The sequence below is a fragment of the Talaromyces rugulosus genome, chromosome II (genome assembly GCF_013368755.1).
Source record: "Talaromyces rugulosus chromosome II, complete sequence".
Taxonomy (NCBI): Eukaryota; Fungi; Ascomycota; class Eurotiomycetes; order Eurotiales; family Trichocomaceae; genus Talaromyces; species Talaromyces rugulosus.
This window is the reverse complement of record NC_049562.1, coordinates 1,937,689-1,954,919: the sequence shown is the minus strand read 5'-3', so window position 1 is coordinate 1,954,919 and position 17,231 is coordinate 1,937,689. Positions and strand designations below refer to the sequence as shown.

The window sequence follows — 17,231 nt, the reverse complement described above, 5'->3', positions numbered from 1 at the left end:
ATACATCACAAGGAAAGAGCGCAGAGCATTTCGACGTCAATTAAGCTGCCACTCCTGCCAGAACCCGAGCCAAAAGTCGTCGTCCATCGTTGGCAATGTCTCTCCAGTCTCCGGGGCCGGCCACATTTCCGTGCCCATTATGTTCTGGGGTGGCATTTGCTGGTATTGATGCTGCCCACCGTCACTGGGAACCTGCTGATGAGCCGGTTGTGACGAAGCAACCAGTGGTTGGCCATCCGTAGGCACACCGGCCTCTTCTAGGCGAATAGCCTCGAAGTATCCCGCTTTAAAGCGGCTTGTCCGAGCGGCGAGATCGAGGAGCATGTCATTTTTACCGTCTATAAAGATATGGTGCTGGTCTGGTCTGGTATTATGACATCCACCCCAAGCGTCGTCCGTTCCACTATTGACCAGTCGCGCCAGTTCACTCGCTTTGGTAGTGTTTGCCGTGATTTTGTCAAGGATTCCCGCCAGGTCGAAATGCCGACGAGCCTCCTTATAGTCCCATCCAGGAACTTCTCTGAGGAATATCAGCTTGCGCACTATGACTAGGACACGTATGAACGGCTCCCAGGACATCATCGTGATTTGAAAGTAGTTCCGATGGTGTATAGCATAGAAGGTTTCTAGAGCGGCGGTGGCCGATGAGCCAAGCAGAGTGAGGTATTCTATTGTTCGGTGGTTGAGTGCAGGCGGCCAGTCGGATTGGTTAAAATTAGGTCGGTTGAGGATAAGAAAGACAGGAATTTCATAAAGAAGCATTTCGGCGTAGTAGTAATGGAGGGTTAGTTGTTCTGGGAACGTATCAATAAGTACGCTTCGAGAAGGATTTAGACAAGTGTTTGAACTGACCTTGAATGGCCTTGTTGACAGGCCAATTCTTTCTAAGAGTTTCTAGTTGCTGCTGGGCAGCACTGATATGCAGGTCGATTGAAGTATAAAACTTTTCCATCTCTATAGGACCTGCCGGTACTGCCTGGCGCACAGAATTCATAACACATTGAATGCGAACCAGCTCAACCGCAAGTAAATCGCTCGGGCTTTGATTTGCCTCTGCCAAAACTTGACAGCATTCCTTGACGTATGGCGTGTATGGAATTGGCTCCATTCCTAGCGACGAGAAACAAATCCTGCATGAAATTTACATGAGCAAAGTTCGGAAAGAGATGGCATCCTACATACCAGGAGGATAAATAAAAGCAGCCTAGAAAAGCACGTCGCTCTTCCAGTGTCTGGCGCTGAATGTTTACGACGCCCTGTAGAAGCGTCCAGATTACGTCTTGAACGGTTTTGTACCGATCTTCCCGGACTGGCAAGTTCAACCCCAGGTCCGTTGCCAGAGAAGTTGCTATTTGCAGGAGAGTTGTTATTTGCCTGCCGCCGTAGAACAAAATTCGATACCTATGTTGTGCATTGGCTTGTTAGTGCCCATGTCTTTTTCACTTGAAAAGGCAGACAATCTTACCATGCGATATAGATGAGCATTCCCTGCAAAAGGTCCAAGGACTTCTCACCTTCTAGGAAAAGTCGGTCGGTCAGATGCCGAAGTATCTCTTTTCCTCGTTCATTGTGGGGCCCATAGTCTTGACAATGGGACACGGTGAAGATCATTTTTGCAAGAAAAGGTTTCTTTTCGGCTAGCTCATTTGCAGTGATATGACTAGGAACCAACACAAAAGGGAAGTACGTGGCCATGGAAGACCTATAAGCTTCTAGACATACATCCTGCTGTGTCCTAGGCGTGAACTGTTCCACCTGGCCTGCAGGTCGCGGGTCCGGCATTGGCGACGTATGCGTAAAGCCAGTGTTGCTGGTAGGTGGTGCCTGTAACATGGTCCTGATGGGATGAGATCGTGGGATGGTATCTGCATAGATTGCCGACGAGGTTCTCCTGTGATACAGGGTATCGAGATGTGACGTCTCCATCGGGGACCCTGCCGACGACGAATTTGTGTCTTCATTTGTGTCGGTATTTGTTTTGCCATCTTGATCCTGCGATTCTTTGAGCAGAGTGACAATGTCGTCCAACTTCTGTTCCAACTGAGACACACGGCTAGTAGACTGCAGTCAGCCTTTTGAGTGATCTATGGTGCAGGTCTGATCTACTTTTTCCTCGGCGCTGATTTACGTTTTTTCCTTTCCTTTAAGGGCTGGAGAGCGCAATCTTTCCCTAGCCTTGTACATCTATGTAATCACCGGCATCAATCGCGGAGTCCTCAAACGGGAAGCGGGGGGGAATGAAGCCATTAATTTACCTTTGGCACCTAGAATTGTCACTCTCACTAGGAATGCATCTAACCTTGGCAACAGCGCACGTTCTACATGCACGAGGTCCGGCGCCACCACCACGAGGCAATGACTTGGGTCTGGTGCTTGTATTGGAGTCGGACATGGACGAAATAGGTGCAGCGACCGCACCGGGTCTGGGGTCTCCCCATGGCGGATCCATTATTGGCTCAACTATGCTTGAGCGGAAAAGGAGGCTACTTGTGGCAGCCAAAAACTCCGTCTAGAATTTTCGATTGAGTAGCGCGAGTTGAGAGGTCACATCAATAACTACAACGAGTTAAAGCTGGCGGAAACGGGGTGAAAAGCGGCGGCCGACTCCTTTTCTGTGGCATTACATAAGCTGATGCATCATGTGACCGGCTTTGTTGCAAATTCTGTGTAGCCTGACAATAATAAAAAACTAGAGAGGGAAAGATAATAATAGTAAAGAGCTTTCGAGGGCCTCATTGTGTCTGTATTTACGTCGCTTTAAGAGCAGCAACTCCGGCTCTCTCGGGGCTGTCAAAAAATTACCCTTTTCGGCAACAATTGCTCCACAATCTCTTACATACATAGTATCGATTGATATTCCGTTTCCTGTAAAGCCCAGGTATCTCTCTATATATTCAATATTTTTTCAAAGTTTCCCTAGCCCGACTTATGCTTACGATATAAGAAGGACGGCCAGGGGCATTGGCCACACATTCCACAAACATGACAAGAATGTGGTCAGCCCACAGCAAACGCGCCGGAGACAAAATCATATTGATGACGTTCGACCTTTAATATGTTTCTGATCAACTCTCTAGGGAATTTAAATGCTGTTGTCCGCAGGTATCACCCCCTTGTGAGGTTACATGTGTGTTGAAATGAACTGCTACTAGATACATAGTCTGAGCACTAACCCGCCTGTGCGAGATGACACATTCCAAAACAAAACTTGATGTACATATAATTTATTTCCACTCTTTTGGCCTTGTATGTCATCTGGCATTCGGGGAGAGTCGCAGTTTCAAATTGCCCATAACGGAATGCTGACTCTCCAATGGTTTTACGTCTTCCCCTTATTACCTCATGCAATTACATTCAATAAGGAGCGGCACATATTCAATGCGCCAGACCTTAATTGATAATGCATGCATGATATCTCCTAGAGGTTGGGAAACCTGCCACCTCTTCCTGCTACGGCCGCCTGGTATAAGGATCCGATCCCCGCTATCAGTCTTTGACATTTGAATTTCTATATCTTTATTAATATTGAATGTGTCTAAATTGCCTTAGTGCGCACTTTCTTAGCCACCCTTGTGTTCAATCCATCGTTTCCAAGTGAATTAGAAGAGCGCTATACAATCGGCTACAAATATGGTCTCTTCATCACTTCTTGTTGGACTTGCCTCTGTTGCTAGTCTCATCCATGGCCTCCCTTTACGATCCGCTGATGACTTGACGCATGACTCGTCAAACGTTTTGACGTCGAGGTCACCCGAACCGGTAAGTTGAGAATCAAATTACACATACTTCTTTTACAACATTGAAACTGATGATTTTCAAAGAGATTCAAAAACCCCTTTGATGTAGGCGATTTCTTGAAAAGCTTGGATACGAAAATCCCCAACAATCAAGATATCCAAAACTGGATCGACCAGGCAGTAACAAAGGGGGCGATTGGGGGAGACGATGATGGCGATAGCGACGACGACGACGACGACGACGATGTTGACGACGACAATGATGATGATGATGATGATGATGATGACGACGACAACGACAACGACAGGAAGGAAGGCCACCAAGATCTCCCCAAAAAAGGGAATATGATCAAGCCAACTCCCAGCGTACCAGCGCGTCAATCTACTCCCACTGGATCTCAGACCGCACACGCGGTTGCAAGCAGTACACCAAGCCCGAGCAGCATTCCATCATTGCACCGTGACGAGACACTTGCATCGTCACCCACCGTCTTCTATTTTTCGAGCACTACGCCAATATCGGCCACACCCACATCGACCCCTGTCGTAATGTATAAGATAATAACGGCATAGGTGAAAAGCCGAACGAACGACAATGACGGGGGTATTAAATCCGGCATGGTCACGGAGGACGCTACACATCCGGTCACACCAGGACTTTAGCATTGTTAGTTTAACTCCGGCTATGGCTATACGCAAGAAGATGAAAGAATTAGAAAAATATCGAAGCTATGAAGTTGTTCGGCCCGATACCGAAAGCGGATGGCCTGTTGATATTGCCGATGAGCAAGCAAGCTGTGGGCGCGATTTGATGAAATTACGACATACGAGAATGTTTTAGCTAGGTTTTATTAGCAACAAATGAAGATCTGCACGAGTATAGGCCCTTGAAGTAGAGCAAAAATAGAAACCCGAAGAGGCGATGTAGAGACCGGAGGCCGCGTTGCCGCTAGCGGTCGGATTTGGCGTTAAAGCCGAACGCCCAACGGGGTTAGAATTGGTTCCTGTCGGAGTAAGAGCGGGGGTTAGTAAACTGCCAAAACATAATATGTACATCATAGATGACTAAACGCTCCTTGAAATTAATAAACATCTGGTATAAATACAAGGACATTGTCTGCATCAATATGTCAATTAACCACATGCCTTAAAATTTCATTCTCAACAGTAATTACTATCACTCCGTCTACAACAAATAACTGCCCAGTATGCCTACTCTCATTGGAAAAGAAGTCGGTCCAACAGGCTATGGCCTCATGCGTAAGTTGCATGCATTGATTGATTGTTATTTACATCCCGGGTTGCTAAACACAGCCTACAGGCATGACTTGGAATCCCACACCACCTTCTAGAGAAGTGTGCTTCGAGACGTTGGATACAGCCTTGGAACTGGGTGCCAACTTTTGGAATGGTGGTGAATTCTATGGAACACCAGACAATCACTCCTGCCACTTACTCAAGGAGTACTTTACCAAGAACCCACAGAACGCAGACAAGGTTGTGCTCAGTATCAAGGGTGGTCTGGCCCGGGGTGAATTCAGACCGGATGGCTCGGAAAAGAACATTCGCGCCAGTGTTGACGAGTGTCTACGAGTCTTGGATGGAACCAAATCGATTGACATCTTTGAATGTGCTCGGCAGGACCCTGGCACAACTGTCGAGCAAACTGTCACAGTTCTAGCACAGCTGGTCAAAGAAGGCAAGATTGGCGGCATTGGCCTCAGTGAAGTAGATGCGGAGACTATCAGAAGAGCGTACGTATGAGCAAATCGTATTTGAAAGAGCTATCAGGCTAACTGCGATATTTGTTTAGACACAAGGTCCACCCCATTGCTGCTGTGGAAGTAGAGCTGTCTTTGTGGTCTTTGGACATTCTCGAGAACGACATCGCCAAAACCTGCGCCGAGCTGAACATCCCAGTCATCGCCTATTCTCCGCTTGGTCGAGGTGCTTTCACTGGAGAGATCGCCAAATTTACGGATATCCCAGAAGGAGACTTCCGTCGCCTCGTTCCTAAATTCCAAGGTGAAAACTACGAGCACAATCTAAAACTTATTCAAGAGATAGTGGCCCTAGCCAAACGCAGGGGATCTGCTCCGGCTCAAATTGCGCTTGCCTGGGTCCGCAGTTTAAACAACAAACCTGGCCTTCCTACGATCATCCCTATCCCCGGTGGGACAACTAAGGACAAGGTGATTCAGAATACTCAAGGGATACAGACTCTATCCGATGAAGAGTTTGCCGAGATTGACTCGATTCTGAAAGGACACGTGGTGCAAGGCAGTCGCTATTAGGACACAGGTGGTGCAATCAAGGATCCTTCAATAGTCTAGTACATATTCTTAATTCAATGATTAGCAAACCATTTGTACTAGTTTTGAAAATTTCAAAAGAATGATGTTCAAAGTCAGGTCAAGTGTAGAAGGGGTCAACACACAACTTCACCACAGATTGGGAAGCTGTCAGCATTGCAGAATTCACTTTGTTGCTCATCACGTCGTGATTTATGTAAAGAAGGGCATAAAAAAACAATGTAGCTTACCTACGCCAGCCAGCACTTCACGAGCATGACAATATTGAGAGCTCGGTGTTCATGGTGTGTATATCCTGATAATAATGCATAATGAAAAAGAAGCCTGCGAAAGACAAACAATCAATAAATAAATAAAAAGGTTATGGAATAGCAATGTTGACGAGTGTTGTGTGTTCCGAGGGGTGAGAAGAGAAAGAAAAAAAGTTCGGGCGGGAAGCTTCAAGACCTAAGCTCCAATCACGTGCCTCCGCATCGAACCACTGCCATTCAACTTCATCTTACAGAGCGCCCTTGATCAACAAGAACACCTCGCAAACCACCCTCGGCCCTCCCGATTTCGCAGCTCAATACAGTTTGGACTAAGAGAATTGCACGTCACAATGGCGGATTCCCCAGGCTCCCCTCTGTCGTCTATCGCGTCCGATGACTTGACCGAGGACATCAAATTGGACAAAGATGGCCAATCTCCATCGGCTTCAAGCATACCACCATCAAAGAGGCGACGAACCGGTGTTGCTTCCTGGGATCACCACACTCCTATTTCATCCGTGCAGGGCGATAATGTCCCAACCTCGCCCTCGAGCCCTATCTCGTCCGATACAGACGGCGACATCCCCAATTCGCCCTCCCTTCTCGCACTGATTGGCGGTGGCCAGGATGATGACTACAGTGGACAAGGCGGCGAGCAGGTCTCAATCTGTCGTTGGGATGGATGCGAGGCTGGTGATTTGGGAAATATGGACAATTTGGTCAACCACATTCACGAAGACCACATTGGTTCTCGACAGAAAAAGTATTCCTGTGAATGGGTCGACTGTAGTCGCAAAGGGCAGACTCATGCCAGTGGCTATGCGCTGCGCGCACACATGCGAAGTCATACGAGGGAAAAGCCATTTTACTGCGCGTTGCCAGGTATGTCGCTAAATCAGTCCCCCCAGTACATCTTGTTAGGCATCACTTTCTAATTGTCCCCAACCATTTTTAGAATGCGACCGAAGTTTTACCCGTTCCGATGCTCTCGCGAAACACATGCGAACCGTACACGAGACTGAGGCTCTTCGGCCCTCCGATCCTGTGCCCAAGAATAGCCTGCTGGGTCAAACCGCGACCCCTGCCAACAAGGTCCAACGGATCAAGCTGAAGCTCAACCTTGGTAGCAAGGATGATACCGAACATTCTACGAATGGCGACAGTGCAAGCAATGTGGATGTAGAAGAACCTGAATTGATCCCAGTTCCGGAATTTACCCCTGATCTAGGCTTCGATCGGCGTGAACTCGACTTGCCTCCAAGTCAGTTGTATCGGCTTCTTCGCCGCCAGGTTCACTGGGCACAGATAGAATCCGATAAGCTCAAGGAGCAGTGGCAACGAACATGGAGGCCCAAGCGAGAACAGGCATGGAGAGAGAAAGAATCAGTCTTTGAGAATGTTATCGATACCGAAGCACGTTTGTCCGAAGCTCTTACCAACGTACAAAACGAATATGCTCTTGCAAACGGACGCCCCGAAAACGTGGTGAACGAAACTGTTTCTACTTAGAGCTACACAGCTAGCTTTTTTTTTTCGGTCTTTGTATTCTTATATAATGCACTTCGATGATTCTTATCTTATATGTTGCACGGTTCGGAGGAGTTACAGGGCTTGGTCGATATCAATTTTCTTTCACATGTACAATTTAACAAGTTCAAATACAGCATTTTTCTGTTAGCTGTACAAAAATTCTGGTTCTCGTCTAAGTTTAACAGATTACTAGCAAATTTTTATGTCTTAAATGCAGCACATTGGAATTTCATTGAACCAAATGCCCTCGACAAGGACATCTGAACCTTGAAGCTGCTGGAAGAAACATGTTTGAAGACAATCTAGCATCTAACAACCCCTGAATCCTCAAATGCTTTCAATGTTTTTGAAGTTATCTGTTAAGTACATACATGGTGAAAAGAAAAGCCGCCATATTTCCCAAATAAATAATCTCGAGATCACAGAATAAAATTTTGTGTTCCAGATGATGCAACAACACCAGTTATCTCAAGAAACGCCTGTTTATGTGCAACAAAGATCCGATTGCCCTCGCATCATGCTAACGAGGAAGTATCAACAACAGCAAAACTAGTCGACTCTGTTCATCCGTAGACCAATTCACGTCATAAGCCCGGGGATGTAACACTCGACATATAACAACAAACCAACGCAAATGCGTGGCGTACAACTTTTCATATGAAATCCATGAATGTTTCACGCCTCGCCATGCAATGCAACACATGTATGATGCAAATACACTTGCCAAACTCCGCCGCTTGAAATGCAGTATTGAAATTCGAAATCCAGACAGGATTGTGGGTCGATCCAACTCAGTGAAAAGTGAATTCTAATATCAAGGTATAACGCCGTGTATGGATATTTTTGTCCCTTGTCCGAACGCTTCGGCAGGGGAATTTTTGAAGTACAAAGACTTCACAGAGCACACTGGCGTTTTGTAAGAAAGGGACTAAAGCCCTTATATATAGCATGGGTCTCTTCTTGTGCCCTATATTGGTTGCCGATCTCTTAACCCGTCTAAACACTGTATTTTGCCGTAAGCACTTAATGACACCCACTTGCGAGAAATCAACAGTGACTGGGTATTTTGTCATATGAGGTCTCAGTGGCCTATCTGGCAATGGTTGTGGTGTTTCTATTATTGTCCACAACCCTTTCGTACATGTTCTTCAGTGAATTAAGATCGGTCTTGCCAGCTGGGAAGCAGTTTTTTGCGACATGATCCCTAGAAAAATATCAGCGATGGTTCCGCTAAATTCACCCTTTCTGTACTACTTACCAAAGTCGGTTTTCTAGACCAGGATAATTGTCCTGACGGAGAAGTTGTTTGATAAAATTGCCAATCTTCAAGATGAGCCGACGCATCTCATTAGCTCGTTCCTCTTTCTCGGGATGGTTCTTCTTCACGTCACGGAGCTTCACTAGAAGATGGACTTTGGGCTCAAAGATGGAATCTTCCATGGTGATGGGTGCGGTATTGCTGACGCTCCGGGGTCTAGCGTGGTCTTCATGCACTCCATTTGCACCATGTTTGCGAATCTTATCATTGAGAAGGCTAGTTTTGGTTCGCACATGGTCGGTTCTTGGAGTATTAGAACGCTCGATGCTGTCTCGCGAATTGTTTGTGTGGGGACGCCGATCGGAATCGCGACGAACCTTGCGGCCATTCGAGGGAGCTGGAGATGCAGAAACACTAGTTTGTCGACGCTGGGCGGAACTAAGTTTCCTATTCCGGTGGTGGTTTTCTACTGCTCTCTTTGCAGCGACGTTATTGCCATTAGAAGTTTTATCACGTAGAACTGAGATGAGATAGTCCGCCCGACGAACTAGGTGTACTGCTCCTGGTGATTTGGTGCCTTTCTCTTCGGTATTTGCTCGTTCGTTTTTCTTGTCGACACGGTGTTCTTCCAAAAAGAATTTGTCACCAAGTCCCAGGTCCTGGTCATCACGGATTTCGGGCCATGCGCCATACCCATGTCGCACTATACCAATACACAGCATTCCGTCTTCACGTGCGCCCCAAGAGCAAGTATAATCCGCCTTTTTCGATGCTTCCGGTATACGGAAACTCTTGTAATCAGCCAATCCGTCTGTAGCCCCACGAAGCACGCGCATTTCTTCGGGTCGCTCGACAATAGTATGAGCATTTATACGCTTGACCCCGTGAAGGTCAAATAAGACGGCCTTCTTTTCCTTTTTGGTGGGTATTTTACCAGATCTCTCCATGTCTGCAAATTTCTGCCTATCCTCTCTCACAAGATCTGATGCCTTGGTAGTGATCTCAAGGAGTGCAGTTTTGACAGTTTCCCTGTCACGTCCCGTAAGGCGAGCTTCTTGAACTATATCATCTTCACGATTCTCGAGATCGCCGTATCGTAGAAAAGCTCTCACTAGATGGCGAAGTTCTTTCTCCACCAGAGGACGTTTAGGATCATCCGATTCAGATTCAGATCCATCTGCCTCCGCGTTGACTTGAACGCGTGCATGACGTTTGGCTTTCCTCTCTTCTCGCTCGTCACGGCCGTCGGTTGGGACATTGCGTTTGCGTGGACGATTCTGCTCGATAACCTCGTTGAGATAACGGTCATCTTCCTTGCGCTTTTCTTCGGCTTTGATCTCCTCGAGCTTTTCTTTGGGAATTATATCGTCCCAACTCATCTCATCGACCTTGACATCAACGAATTCAAAAGACTTCAGGAATTCCTCGCCTCCATCAGCCTCTAGCCCTTCGGCTTGCTCCGTCTTGTGTTCTTCCGCGTTCGCGAGCACCGAGTCGATATCAAGTTGCTCCAACTTCTTCTGGTTTCCTGTTTGCTCGAACATGCGTTGTCCACGTCGTTTAAGAATGCGTGATATTTCATCCGTACCAGTGGGCTCGCCAACAGCACGAGCGTGCTTGTCTGGAAGAGAGTCCTTTTCTGTCAGCCCACGCTGAATGGTAATGAACTCCAGCATCAGCTTGTTTCGGGCGCGTTCTAGCACTTCTTCTTCAATTGTATCTTTTGACACTAGTCGATACACGCTCACGGGCTTGGTTTGACCAATTCGATGTGCGCGAGCCATCGCTTGAAGATCGGCCTGCGGATTCCAATCAGAATCAAATAGAATGACAGTGTCAGCTGTCATTAGGTTGATCCCAAGACCACCAGCACGGGTCGACAGAAGGAAGGCAAAATCAGCACTCCCTGGAGCATTGAAATGCTCCATGGCTATACGACGGTTAGCGGCACTAATAGTTCCGTCAAGCCTTTGGTATGGATATGATCTGAAGGTCAAGTAGTCTCCCAAAAGATCCAACATTTTCACCATTTGGCTAAAAATAAGAACTCGATGGCCGTCGCGTCTGAGTTTGGCCAATAACTGATCAAGAAGCATCATTTTACCACTGCATGTGATCATGGTGCGTAAAACATCCTCCCGACGCGAAACATCCTCGAGAAGCTTCGCTTCGGCATTTGGGAACATGAAAGGGTGGTTGCTGGCCTTCTTCAATTCCATCATAATGTTCAACAGACTCTGTTTCTGGCCACCGGCTCCTTCGTTCAAGGCGGCATAGTTTTTGGTCAGGATGTTTTTGTAATATTCGAGTTGGATATCGGACAGTTCAACGCGAATGATCTTTTCGGTTTTTGGCGGCAGGTCTCTTTCTACTTTGTCCTTTGTTCGGCGGAGCATGAGCGGTTTTAGAGTCCGTTGAAGGTTGGCAAGCTTTTCTGATGCGGCTTCAGAATTCAAATCCATGTCGACCTCGACTTCGACCAGTCCTGGATTGAGGAAATCCATCAAAGCCGAGAGCTCGGCAAGGTTATTCTGAATCGGAGTACCCGTTATGAGGAGTCGAGCCGGACATTTAAGGGCCAGGAGATTTGCATAGAGGTTAGACTCTCTGTTCTTCAGACGGTGAGCTTCGTCTACAGCCATGAACTGCCAGGGTATCTGGCGAAGAAATTCAAAGTCCATGTTGGCATATTCATATGTTGTTAGCATGACGTTGAACTTGGGCTTCCGAGGATTTCCGTCCTTTAATAGTTCATAGTCCTTGAGAATTGCGCGGGCCGTGCTCGAACCACTGTAGACGACGTAGTTCACATCCGGTGTCCAATTTTCAAATGTCTCTGACCAAGAAGGTATGGTTGAAAGGGGAACGACGACAATGAATGGGCCATCTTGCCCACGAATATGACGAAGCCAATTGATGAACGCAATGGTCTGGACGGTCTTTCCAAGACCCATTTCGTCGGCGAGCACTACGTTTTGCCTGCGAGCCCAGTTGTAAGCCAAGAAGTTGAGGCCCGTGATTTGAAAGTCTTTCAATTCTCCATTTTTCAGAAAGGTTGGTGAGCCCGTAATCGTTATGTGTGAGGCTTTCTCGTCTTTAACGCAACTAACAACTTTGTCGTTGCGGTCTAAAAACTTGTCAAGCTCATCCAGGGCAATTTCTTTAATAAGCGTATCGCTTTCCCAAGTACACGTGTCGTAATTCAAGCGTTTCCACTTGACGTAGTACTCATCACCGTCAATCCCTTCGCGATGACCAATAATACGGTCAACTTTTCGGTAATCCTCTAATGATTCAACCTCGCGCTCACGATCGAGGTTCCACTTTTCTTTATCTTCAGGTGCGACGTCAGGGTCGTTGTTCAAATAAAGATCAGTCTTTAGCTTGTTCTTGAAATAATTCTCTAACCTGCGGAAGCCACTGAACCCTCGTAGATTGTCACTGGTTTCCCAAGTTGCATGGTAATGTGACCGATCTTGCCACTTTATGTAATACATGCAGTCGCTTATTCGAACAACGTCGTAGGCGATATCCGAATCGACACCGTCATTGAGACGATGGTTAAGAACGCAATCAATGCCAGGGCCACTGCTCTGGTGAAGAGTAGCGGCATCATTCACCGTCCAGCCCTCAGCTTCGTCCTCAAACATATCATCGGAATCTTCGTTGTAATTGGCAACTCTTGTAGCATTTCTACTGGAGAAGCGTACCTCGAGAGGTTGATGAGAAATAGATGGCTGGGTTTGACGACGTCGGGATGTGCGGGCGTGAGAGGCACCATACTCATCCGAGTCCGAGTCGGTTAGAGATGACCTGGTAACCGATCGAGAGGGACCCTTCGAGACTGGTTGCGAATTATTGATGCGTCGGCGCTTGGAACGTGGGCCTTTAGGTTCGTCGTCGTCATCGGAATCGGCGAGGGTCTGGCGAAGTTCAGTACGAGGCCGGCCACTCCTACGCAGCCCATACAGCTCTGGGTTCTGCCGCATATATTGGACCTCGTCCACCTTTGGTGACTTGTGTTTAATTCCAAGGCCAGAGCCTGGGGACGACGACGAAATGGAGTGGTTGTTCTGGCCATTGCTCTCGAGGTCCGACTCATCGTCGCTTGAGTTCCCCCTTTCCAAAGGCGCAATATGAATATTTTCTCCAGGGCCCTCACTATCGTTAACGCTGGCATCGGAGACATCAAACATGTCGCCGTCAGCGTCGCCGTCAGTCAGAACAACGTTTTCTCGGTCGCTCGCTGGTTCCGAAGATGACATGTGTCCATAGCCATTAGTCGATGGCTGGAATGACTGAGTCCCGGAGGACATTTCAGCGGTGGCCGGGTACGCCATGCTAGCTGCTACGGCATATAGAAGTCAGCATTGCAAGTTTGATTGACGCAGAAGCACAACAAAAAACATTCCAAGACGAGGAGAATCGTTTTGCGACCGTGAAGAGAAGTCGAAATCAAGAGATTGCGCATAGGAAGAGCATAGGAACAAGGCATTTGATGGACGGGTTCTTTTAGGATGAAAGGTTGATGGAAATGACGGAGATGGATGACGACGTGGTCGCCCGCGCAAAGCGCAGAGACCGGTGTCCCAAGAAGTAGACCAACGACGACAAGAGACACGGCGCAATTTCCAGTATCCAGTAGAAGCCTGAAGAGCCAGAAAAAAGATATCCTGAAGGTGGTGGGTGGGTCGACCGCCGGAGTCGAAGTACTCCAGCCAAGGCAGGACGCGTCTGGCAGATCAACAGGAAAAAAAAAAAAGCTTACCGTCCCGAGCGTGGTAACCCCAAAAGGGGATTGGAAGGATGTCGGTCAATGTCTGGATGTCGGTGGTGAAGGCAAATTGGGAGTTGTGGGAAGGAAAAGAGTGGCCTAAAAGATCTGCGAGACCGAAAGCTGGGTGTTGAGTAGTGGAATGTCAGGGAAGTAAGATGTCGGCGGATGTGGGTGGTAGAGGCGGAACAGCGAGTAGCAGGCCAAGACGCAGCGCAGCCTTGGGGCGGGCTGCAGCGGCAGGTGCCAAAGCCGCTTGGGTGCCTGAGGCAGCAAGGCAACAAGGCATTAAGGCAGTAAGGCAGTAAGGCAGCGGCCCGCGAGCCTCGGCCGGCGCTCATTGGCTGCTGTGGGCTAGCGGCTGTCGGGGCCGTATCGGGATTAGGGCGGTCCCCAAAGGGGAAAGACCGTAGACGACACTGTATCACGTGCGCACCGACGTGTTTGCTCTGTTTGCCGGACCTCCAGCCAGTCACGACCGGCTTATTAATAACGGGCGTTGGTACCTGAGGCATCAGGCCGCGAGCGCGGTGCAGGGCTGCGGGAGGGCTCCACTATCATCCCACAATTGCGATCAAGTTTTCTTCGGTGCCCCTCCTTGTATGGTTGACGCGCTTCTAATCATTACTGTTTTGATCCCGGCTTGCTTGCTGCTTTGCTCTCTATAAGCACCGTGATTGCTTCGCCTTCGCCGAGTTGGTACGCATCCCACCTTTCCATAGACACAAAAGCCTCATGCTATTGTTCCCCTCCAAGCTCATGCCACTTACCGCAGCCACAGAGAACCGCCACCGTAGCCAGCAAACACCATGGCTGACAGACTAACGAGGTAATTCTCTGTTTGCGTTTCTATTGACTCGGGCTATGGAACTAACTCTCGCTTTAGAATTGCCATTGTCAACAGTGACAAGGTCAGTCAGAGCTTCTCCTACCCCGCTTGTCAAGTATATCACTGACGCCTCGTTTTCCACAGTGCAAACCGAAGGTATTTTTACTCCTGCTACCACCGATAATAATAACCCTTCGACTCGATACTGATAGCTATAGAAATGCCGCCAAGAATGCAAGAAAGCTTGCCCGGTCGTTCGCACTGGCAAGCTTTGCATTGAAGTCGCTCCGGACTCCAAAATTGCCTTCATCTCGGAACGTCTCTGCATCGGATGCGGTATCTGCCCCAAGAAATGTCCATTCGGCGCTATACACATCATCAACTTGCCTACCAATCTTGAAACACAAGTGACACATCGTTACTCGGCCAACAGCTTCAAGCTCCATCGCCTGCCCATGCCTCGCCCCGGACAGGTTCTTGGTCTTGGTATGTACTCTACATTCATGTGGCGCACAGTTTTTGTGCTAATTCTACTAAAGTTGGTGCGAACGGTACTGGAAAGAGTACAGCTCTCAAGATTCTCAGCGGCAAATTGAAGCCCAACTTGGGACGCTACGATGATCCACCCGACTGGCAGGAAATTCTCAAGTACTTCCGTGGATCCGAGCTTCAAAGTATGCATTCATGCTCCGAGACTATATACACAACACTAACACACTCTAGACTACTTCACTAAGGTTCTGGAAGATGATCTCAAGGCGGTGGTCAAGCCGCAATACGTCGACCAAATTCCTAGAGCCGTCAAGGGGCCAGTTAAAGAAGTCGGTCCTTTGATTGAGGCTCGTTCGCAGATGGATAACATGGACCATATTATGGAAGTGCTCGGTTAGTATTTCGCCTTTTCTGTTTAAGGCCAATAATTTTTAATCAAGTTTTAGAACTCAAGCAGGTCGAAAATCGCGACATTAATCTCCTTTCTGGTGGAGAACTACAGCGATTCGCCCTCGCTCTGGTTTGCGTCCAGCAAGCTGATGTGTAAGTAACATACTGACAACCATCAACTCATTTCTACGCTATTCAACCCAAACGACCGCACCCCCATCTATACAAGCAAAAAATGTCTAATTTCTGGTCAACTCATAGGTACATGTTCGACGAACCGAGTTCGTACCTCGATATCCGTCAGGTGAGTAATGCGCTTCTTACATTCCAAAACTGGTGTCTCCGATATACTAAGAAAGTGAACAGAGACTTGCTGCTGCTCGTACCATCCGAGAACTTCTGCGCCCTGACGATTACGTCATAGTAGTCGAGCACGATTTGTCGGTGCTAGATTATCTATCTGACTTTGTTTGTGTCCTCTATGGTCGGCCCGCTGTTTACGGAGTTGTCACTCTACCGTCATCAGTTCGTGAAGGAATAAATATCTTCCTTGACGGACACATCCCCACTGAAAACTTGCGTTTCCGTGAGGAGTCTTTGACCTTCCGCATCGCCGAAGCCGGTGAGGACCTGCTGGCCGATAAGGCTCGCGCTTTCAGCTATCCCAGTATGGAAAAGACCATGGGAAGCTTCCATCTAAAAATCGAGCCCGGAAAGTTTACTGACTCTGAAATCCTTGTTCTGGTGCGTATTCTCTTCCACAAATATTTCTTTTTGTGTTGGCCTGTTTATCCGTTGCTCTTTCATTCGCTAATGGTTGATAAAAAAAGATGGGCGAAAATGGTACTGGTAAGACTACTTTCTGTAAGATGCTTGCCGGTGCAGAGAAGCCCGATGGAACCAAGTCAGTGCCGCGAATGAACATTAGCATGAAGCCTCAGAAGATCACGCCCAAATACCAGGGAACTGTCCGACAGTTGTTCTTCAAGAGAATCAAGGCCGCTTTCCTCAACCCACAGTTTCAGACCGATGTCTACAAGCCTCTCAGGATCGATGATTTCATCGATCAAGAGGTTCAGAATCTGTCAGGTGGTGAACTGCAACGTGTTGCTATTGTACTTGCCCTTGGTATTCCTGCAGACATCTATCTTATAGACGAGCCTTCGGCATATCTCGATGCAGAACGTAAGTCAATATGGATGCATCAGGTTTTAATGAGAGTTTTTTCTAATATTTTTATAGAGAGAGTTACGGCAGCAAGAGTGATCAAACGATTCATTATGAACACCAAAAAGACAGCCTTCATCGTCGAACACGATTTCATTATGGCTACTTATCTTGCCGATCGTGTCATCGTATTTGACGGACAGCCATCTGTTGACGCCCGTGCAAACGTCCCGGAATCGCTTCTCACCGGTTGCAACAGATTCCTCGAGAATTTGGACGTTACATTCCGTCGTGATCCAAACAGCTTCCGTCCTCGTATTAACAAGTACCAGAGTCAGCTGGACCAGGAACAGAAGTTGAATGGCAACTACGTGAGTCTATCCTCATATCTTACCACCGAGTCCTTTTTTTTTGTTTTACTCGCCATTTTCACAATCTTTTAGCCTTGCTAATTCTACTTTCCATAGTTCTTCCTGGAAGAAGAGAATTGA

The 17,231-nt window shown here is 47.7% G+C and overlaps 5 protein-coding genes across 5 annotated transcripts; 3 read left to right on the top strand and 2 right to left on the bottom strand.

Moving 5' to 3' along the window:
* Positions 1 to 36: 36 nt before the first annotated feature.
* TRUGW13939_03148 (uncharacterized protein) lies at positions 37 to 2,449 on the bottom strand (the record flags this gene model as incomplete). Its single annotated transcript, XM_035486333.1, has 5 exons — positions 37 to 794; positions 853 to 1,130; positions 1,183 to 1,401; positions 1,466 to 2,061; positions 2,300 to 2,449. 5 exons carry the CDS (start codon positions 2,447 to 2,449, stop codon positions 37 to 39), a joined length of 2,001 nt encoding a protein of 666 aa, XP_035342226.1.
* Positions 2,450 to 4,945: 2,496 nt separating this feature from the next.
* On the top strand, positions 4,946 to 6,031 carry TRUGW13939_03147 (uncharacterized protein; the record flags this gene model as incomplete). Its single annotated transcript, XM_035486332.1, has 3 exons — positions 4,946 to 4,997; positions 5,059 to 5,491; positions 5,551 to 6,031. 3 exons carry the CDS (start codon positions 4,946 to 4,948, stop codon positions 6,029 to 6,031), a joined length of 966 nt encoding a protein of 321 aa, XP_035342225.1.
* Positions 6,032 to 6,650: 619 nt separating this feature from the next.
* On the top strand, positions 6,651 to 7,809 carry TRUGW13939_03146 (uncharacterized protein; the record flags this gene model as incomplete). Its single annotated transcript, XM_035486331.1, has 2 exons — positions 6,651 to 7,182; positions 7,256 to 7,809. The coding sequence occupies 2 exons, from the start codon at positions 6,651 to 6,653 to the stop codon at positions 7,807 to 7,809; spliced, it is 1,086 nt and encodes a 361-aa protein (XP_035342224.1).
* A 1,110-nt stretch (positions 7,810 to 8,919) lies between these two features.
* On the bottom strand, positions 8,920 to 13,428 carry TRUGW13939_03145 (uncharacterized protein; the record flags this gene model as incomplete). Its single annotated transcript, XM_035486330.1, has 2 exons — positions 8,920 to 9,034; positions 9,089 to 13,428. 2 exons carry the CDS (start codon positions 13,426 to 13,428, stop codon positions 8,920 to 8,922), a joined length of 4,455 nt encoding a protein of 1,484 aa, XP_035342223.1.
* A 1,243-nt stretch (positions 13,429 to 14,671) lies between these two features.
* Positions 14,672 to 17,231, top strand: TRUGW13939_03144 (uncharacterized protein; the record flags this gene model as incomplete). Its single annotated transcript, XM_035486329.1, has 12 exons — positions 14,672 to 14,691; positions 14,749 to 14,773; positions 14,836 to 14,847; positions 14,910 to 15,177; positions 15,231 to 15,365; positions 15,415 to 15,576; positions 15,630 to 15,726; positions 15,835 to 15,877; positions 15,940 to 16,317; positions 16,404 to 16,758; positions 16,816 to 17,111; positions 17,208 to 17,231. The coding sequence occupies 12 exons, from the start codon at positions 14,672 to 14,674 to the stop codon at positions 17,229 to 17,231; spliced, it is 1,815 nt and encodes a 604-aa protein (XP_035342222.1).